This window comes from Scophthalmus maximus, chromosome 4 (assembly GCF_022379125.1).
Source record: "Scophthalmus maximus strain ysfricsl-2021 chromosome 4, ASM2237912v1, whole genome shotgun sequence".
Taxonomy (NCBI): Eukaryota; Metazoa; Chordata; class Actinopteri; order Pleuronectiformes; family Scophthalmidae; genus Scophthalmus; species Scophthalmus maximus.
In genome coordinates this window covers 28,187,473-28,194,845 of record NC_061518.1, presented here as the reverse complement: position 1 = coordinate 28,194,845, position 7,373 = coordinate 28,187,473, and the positions used below count along the sequence as shown (strand labels likewise).

General features: G+C 40.5%; 1 protein-coding gene across 1 annotated transcript; it reads right to left on the bottom strand.

The window, feature by feature from the left end:
• Positions 1-2,415: 2,415 nt before the first annotated feature.
• On the bottom strand, positions 2,416-6,597 carry LOC118302793 (interferon-induced protein 44-like). The gene is made up of 7 exons (XM_035629234.2): positions 6,549-6,597; positions 6,416-6,449; positions 6,031-6,229; positions 5,660-5,809; positions 4,180-4,351; positions 3,961-4,061; positions 2,416-3,817 (listed from the first exon to the last, which is right to left on the bottom strand). The coding sequence occupies exons 1-7, from the start codon at positions 6,580-6,582 to the stop codon at positions 3,656-3,658; spliced, it is 852 nt and encodes a 283-aa protein (XP_035485127.2). The 5' UTR covers positions 6,583-6,597; the 3' UTR covers positions 2,416-3,655.
• Positions 6,598-7,373: the final 776 nt, after the last annotated feature.

Here is a 7,373-nt window from a genome sequence, read left to right as displayed (position 1 = left end):
CCAGAAGTGCCATCTCCTGCTTATCAATAGTTTCCCCACTTCTTAACCTCGCTGCCAGTTCCTTCCATACTTTCATGCACTTGAGGTGTTCTGGACTGTTTTCATATGATGTGAGGTAAGCGCTCTCATGTTTCCAATTTGCCATTCCTGAACTGGTAAAATGAATGATCCTCTTGGAAAACAATTTGCAGCAGAAGCAAAAGAGGCTGTTGTTCTCCATGGAATACATCAGCCAACTTCTTGCCATCTTTTAACCACTAACTAATGTCTTCTTGAAATATTGGTGGTGGCAACTTCTCCCATCACTCTCATTCCTACGGAAAACAAAGTCAGGTGGCAACCTTATTGGTCCTCTGCGAACCAGTTCAGTCCGAATCCTGTCAGTCAGAGGTTTAGGGCCAGTTAGCAGGGTCGGTTGACAGAGGCTCATCCTCAGCAGTGGGACTCAGTGGGGGTTCAGCTCCAGGCATTTCTATCAGACAGCATATTGCCACATTACTCAAAGCACATAGCAGTGGAACATAACACATAGGCCTACTCAGAAATTAGCAGAAATATAAAAATTACATTAAATTGCAGTTGTCCAGTTGTCTTGTAGCCTAGGCATACCCCCTCCACACACACACACACACAGACATGCAAAAACCCACCTGAAGGCTCATGCAGGGGAGAAGAAGATGGCAAAGAGGTCTTCATCCTCAATATCAGATATTTGTGGAGACATATGAGTAGCTGAGGACATAGATGGTAGCTCATCCTGAAGGGTCGAGATCATTCCAAAAGAGGCCTGTGTAGCTGATGAGGTAGATGGCAGCTCCTCATCCTGAAGCACTGAGACTACAGCAGAGTCCTGTCCAGCGGGGGAGTTGGGTAGCTCATCCTGACCAGTGGCAGAGGATGCTCCAAAATATTTTAGAAGTGCCCCTGAAATTGCAATTGAAATTGACATCTACAATATTAGTCTTACACAAAACATCCATGAATTGCAATTGAAATAAACATGTCCTTACATGCTAAATGTCTGTCATTATTAGACGCTATATTAATCTATATTTCAGGTAGGAACAATTAGCTCCTTGCTTACTGCCTCAAATTCTATGCATAGCACACTTTTAGTTATCACTGGTTAACTATAAGTTAAATAGTTACGAAATAGAGCTGTAGCAAATGGCAAATGTTCGTCTTTGAAACTACCTACAGATATGAAAATTCTTTTTTTTTCCAGGGCCCAACGTTGACCGAAATGATGGAAATAAATAATAACTGAAGTTAGATCTCGTGTTTGTTGAGTTAAGACCGAATTATTGTTCTATAAGCATACAAGCATCATAGGAAGAAGGCTGACAAAGTTATACCCACCAAGTAACATTAGCCCTTCATTCATGACATGGTTACTGTCCGTAATCATATAGAGAACACAGTTGCATACCCTTATCTTTTGCTCGTTTCTCCTCTTCTTCTTTTCTTTTTTTCCTCAATTGGACGCCTGATGGCTTTGACCTTTTCCTTTCCATCTCTGTATTTATTGCACTCGACAATCAACAGATTTCCCATCCCCCAACACTGTCAGAAGTCAAGACTAAACCAATTATTCTTGGTGACAGCATAATCGTTTTGTATTAGTATTACCTATTTTTATTAGCCATTTCACACAATTCAGAAAAACAAAAACATGCAGGAAGTATAGGCCTTTATTTATAATATTATGAATGATGTGTGTTTTTTTTAAATTTTTTTATTGCTCTATAAAGTGGATCCCCCATCCCCCCCCCCCCCCTCCTTGTCCATTACATTTGGGAGACCCAGAGGTGAACTTTCCCCGAGCCGCGCGCCCCTCCCCTTTCCCCTTCTCACACAGCTTTTGTGCAGTGCACAGCACCTTCACAGCAAGCAGGGGCGCCTCGCTGTGCCTGCAGGTCCAGGGGGCGCTAATGAGACATTTCCAATCCCCACACAGTGATATGATATAGAAAACCGCTCCGCGGCGCAGATTTTTTTTTTTTTAAAGTGCTTGTGCCGCCCCCCATGCGTCATGAAGAAATGCCGCCCTGGGTAGCTGCCCGCTTCGCCCGTGCCCAAAACCGCCACTGCCTTTAACCCTTGTAACCAAAGATGGCCCCAAAAATGTTGTCGCCCATAGCACCAAGTTCTTTTCATCTACGTCAAAAACTACCCGTGAGCATCGGCCACTTGACTCGGCGGCTCTTCTAGTCATGGTGCTAGCTTAGTATGCTAACTCATCAGAAACGCGGTGCGTCGCAACATTTCTATCATGTGAAAACTCGATGGAAACTCTCTGGTTAACGCTGGGCCCATAACTTGTTAGCAGTATGGTTTGCTCATTGATCCTGGCGTGCATACCCAGTGCTAGACTGAAAATAATTCACGGAGAAATAACACACAGTGGGGCATCAGTTCTGCTCAGACTAGAACTTAGTCCTTTATTAACATATGCTCACTTGAACTCACATGCACATCACTTGTTAATTCAGGCACATCCCATTGGCTGCCACAGTTCACCATGCAACACCTGAAGAAACTCCTGCAAGTCTATATGACAACGCAAACAAATTGTGTCACAATTGCATATAGTTATGTAACAACAGAAGGTCATGTGGGTGATCCTTTAGTTAGTGGTATGGACGAGCTGAAGGCAAAACTCAGCGAACGGGTACGCCTGTAACACACTTAGTGGTAAGCTGCTGCACACGCCAGAGAAGATGCTACATGTTGTATAATATTGCGATGAACAAAGGTGCATTGATACAGCATCAGCAGAAAACATGCCAGTGCAACATAAAAATAATAATAATAATAATAAATTTCATTTATAGAGCACTTTTCCTTGCTAAAAGCAATCTCAAAGTGCTTAAACAACATCTGCTATGTCACGTATTTTTCTAGCCATATCAGTGATGGAAAATTCACCATGACGTTCTTACAGTCATCAATCTTCTAGCTGTTACTTATCATATCGATGCATTTCAACTTTATTTCAGTGGGACTCAGGTCACACAGCTTGAACAGCTCTGCTTCAGTCCGTCACTTAACTCCTGCTGACGCTGCTAAATATACTTTTATTTCTGGGTCAATGAAAACAGGACTTTCATCTCTGAACTCATAACGCTCCATTTACTCTTTGATGCCAATTTCATTTTCATTTCCAATTTACCTGTAGCCCTACCGTCCACCACAAACCTTTTAAACAAATGTGATCATGAGAGTGTCTCTGTTTATACAGGGCCCTGAATGGTGATAGGTCAGCTGAGAAAGGGAGAAACCAATGAACAGGCCAGTTAAAACCTCACATGTCGGGAGAGAGAGAAAAGCAGGAGAGAAAAACAAGCACTGCCATGCTTGGCATGTAACACATTCTATGCACATATACAACTTTTGTAAATATTGTGTATTATTATTTTTATGTATATATTTAATTAATTTAGCAGTCTTTGAGTTTCCTTGGACACAAGCACACTTCTGTGAGTGCAACAAGAAAAATGTCAGACTCAACTAAGATGTGTTAATGAAGTCTGAATATAAAGAACATAACATGCTTGAAGGAAAAAAATCATCGCAGAATATCATGCTCATTAGTTTAAAAACCTGTTTTTAAAGTCATTTTCCCATCAGCTGCAGTGCCTCAGCAGGAGCATGTCTACAGGTTGTTGAGGAAGTCTTCGCCAGAGTGAAGCATCTGTTTCAGGGCCAACAGAATCGGAGCGTCAATGGCATCATTTGTTTCTGATTCTGAGTTGTAGTTCTTCACAAGAAAGATGCGGTTGAGTGAGAGGCCCAGCAACGTGTTGAAATCGTCAGCCTGTGGTTTGTAGTAACAACATTTCTTTAGATCAGTAACTGTAAAGCATTTTCTAAAGAGGATCTTCATGTTGAAATACTAAAATGAGAACTTGGACAAGACTTCAAATCTAACAACAATAAAAAACACCAACAAAAACTTACCTTTTCCTTCAGGTATTTGCTCCAATAGATATTGTGTACATCTTTTGCAGCCTCAGGACAGGCTTCATCAACTTTGGTGAGAATGGCCAGTTGGGGAATCCCTGTTGATCATAAACCTCATGAGAATTTGTTTTTGTCATCTTGGTATTTGATTCATAGAATCCATAATGGCACCGTTGGTCCTCACAGAGTAGTAACTGTTGTGATGTGTGCTCTTACCCATTTTACTGGCTGCCAGTCTGACCTTTCTCATCTTCTTTACAGTATCTTCACTTATCAAAGATACTGAGCTGGCAGGAACAACACAAACCAAAACGTGAACTTTGTCTTTCAGTGTGGGACTTGAGTTGAATTCTCGGTCACTCTCCATCAATTTACTTTCAGGATTGAACTAGAAACAATAAAATACAATCAAACGATGTTTAATGCATAATATCAACATCAAAAAAGTGACCGTGAGTTTTCCTGTGGGGTTTATGATCTCTAGAAACATCATGGAGCAGTTTTTCTAGAAGTGGTCATTGTTTGTCTCGTTCAAGAGCACGAGGACACACATGCATGCTCAAGCGGTTGATGTGACACATTCCTCCTCCACTGATGTACAGGCGGCAGCTGTTCACCAAAGGAAAGAAGAAGACTGCTGGGTAATAATCATTAGGGGCCCAAGCACTGAATGGTGTTTTGACATATTGTGGAGGCCTAAACCTGCTGTAAACCTAACTTTGCAATATATATATATATATATATATATATATATATATTATGAGTCTTGCACATGGGCATGGCGAAATGACGGGATCGCCGCCCCTAACCGTTTTTAAAAATCAAAGCACCCTGCTATAAGTCTGCCCTAGATGTATGAAATTTGGATGTCATGTTTATTACGCCAACAAAAGCCTCTAGGAAACATACTCTATATACATAACAAGAAATATGCCATTGGAATATATTGATCATTTTTTTATAGCCCTTTGTACGCCTCTTACTTTGACACTTGTGGTTGGGTGTTAATCTTATCGACTTTCAAATCTTGAAAGTATAATTTGACAAAGTTAAATAGTGATGGTTTTTAGTTGAACTGCAGGTCTGTGGCGTGGTGTAGAATTTCTGTTTTATTTATAAAACAGGAATAACTGTTATCTACATGGTCAAATCTGTAACAAACTACACAAAATGTGGTATAAGATAAAATACATCAAAATGACACAGCGCCACCTTGTGGCAATGACTGATTCAAATCTAGCAGGTTGACTATATCCACTTCAGATTGGGTGAGAAAAGCCTTAAGAATTTGATCAAGCCCAAAATTTTTAGTAAACTAACCGAAGACATGTGAAGGCCAATTTTGAATCATAGTTGTAGCACCACCTACTTGCAAAAGAAACTTATAGGCTGTATACTTTTACATATTACCTCTATCAGGGTTTTTCACATCTAGCTCAAATTTAGGCAGATGAATCTGAAAACCTTAATGATGAAATTTTGTGAAGGTACTGAGTTTGCAGCTGGTAATTTGCACACCAACTGTGGACATAGAAAGAATTGTAACTTGGCCCCACATCATTAGATCTTTCTGAAATTTCACGTTCAATTAAGAGTCAAGGCCTGAGTACATCGACAGGTCAAATTTTAGTCTTGGTCATGTCAAGTTTCTTTCACATGGAAACTTCAAATAATATCAAAGTTCAATACATTTTACCTTGTAATCGTCGTTCACGTGTCCTCTCAGGGCCATTTCCAGGTCTTCCTCACAGACTCCACTGTTAATACGTTCTTCTAAGCCCATGATGTCATTGAAAATGAAAGAGTAATAGCTCTCTGGATCTTTCTCGATTTTGTAAGTTTTGTACTGCAAAATCAGAAGGTGCCGTTATTTGCATTATTCAAGTATATCACAGATAAGTGTGCCAATATGAATCACCATAAATATCTACCATTGTTGTGTAACCTGTTGTTTTACCTTGATGCTGATCCACTTATTTTTTTTTTCAAAGTTCTAAAATTCATGAAATTCTTAAAGAAATGTGGATCAGTTTTCTCAGAACCCCCACATTCAGCAGTTGTTCATACATTTTCTGTAAAGCTCCTCCCAGATATTGCGTCTGTAGTGGCTCGATCGGTAACTCTGCCTTGTAAAACACTGTCAACTGAGTTGATGAAACTTGACTTTCCAGCGCCAACTGGTCCATAAAGCAGACATCTCAGTTGTTTGACTTCTTTGTTGCGAGGTTTATACGATTTCACAAACTTCAGATTGTCCAGATTCGTTCTGTTAGATAAAAGAAAAAAAATCAAGGAAAAAAAACTGTTCCATCATTATTTGTGACTACGTGACTGGTGCGCTGTTGTCACACACAATCACAATCAGCCGAAAGAACAACAAGCCAATAAAGCAGCGGAACCACACACTAAGAGCACAGCGCACCAGCCTGATGGTAACTTATCGTCTACTCACTTTGGCAGTTCCTTCCATGGCTTAGAAAGAAAGGCTGAAGGACAAATGATAGAGTTTGACAAGTGTTTGAAAATTTTTTGGAATATTTTGAAAATCTTAAGAGAAAGTAAAAGTGTGACAGGTCAGGACTTACCTCCTCCCATTGCTGTAAAGTGAGACACATACATAAATATGTGAATTTACCTCAGTGATAAGATGTATTCAGATACTTAAAGGGACAGTAAGCAATTGTAACAACATGTATTGCTATTGGTCTTCAGCTCAGCCCTGCTGTAAATCTAAAACAAAACAACAACACAGCACTACACCTGCAGATTATAAAATTCACTCCCTGAGACCTTAAGCTAGATTCACGCTTGACGTGCTGGTCTGTCTGCGTAACGTTAAATTGATTCCGGTGTTGTCATGCACACATATGTTGCCATTTCGCGAGGTCGCGCACCTCCCATTTTTGTAGCCTTGGCGCTCGCTGCACGTCTGGAGCATTGCTGGGATGGACGAGCTAAAGGCAAAACTCAGCGAACAGGTCCGCCTGTACAGGCATATAATAAGTCAACGAGGGAGAGGTTCACAGAAAAACAGAGCATTACGGCTCGTTGAGATCTCCCCTTTAACACCAAAAGTGAAGTTTAAAAGTGAAGCAGTAGATAAACCCCACGGTTTCAATTGCATCAGCTACCCCAGATATTCTGTTCATGGCTTTAAATGGCATATTTACACGTACCCTATTGTTTATCCTAACGATGCTATTAAATTTTAAATTACTGCTAATTTCACCTGTTCTGGGTGGTACCAGGTTCAGAATGCTCTGGAATGTTCTAGGGGGAGGTTGTTGCATTGTCCAGGGACAGGTGATAATGTTCTGGAATGAGTGCTCAGGAGAGATGCATGTGTTGAGGAATTTTTGTCTTTCCTCCCTGAGAAGCTCTTAAGATGATTCTTATCAGGCACCAAGCAA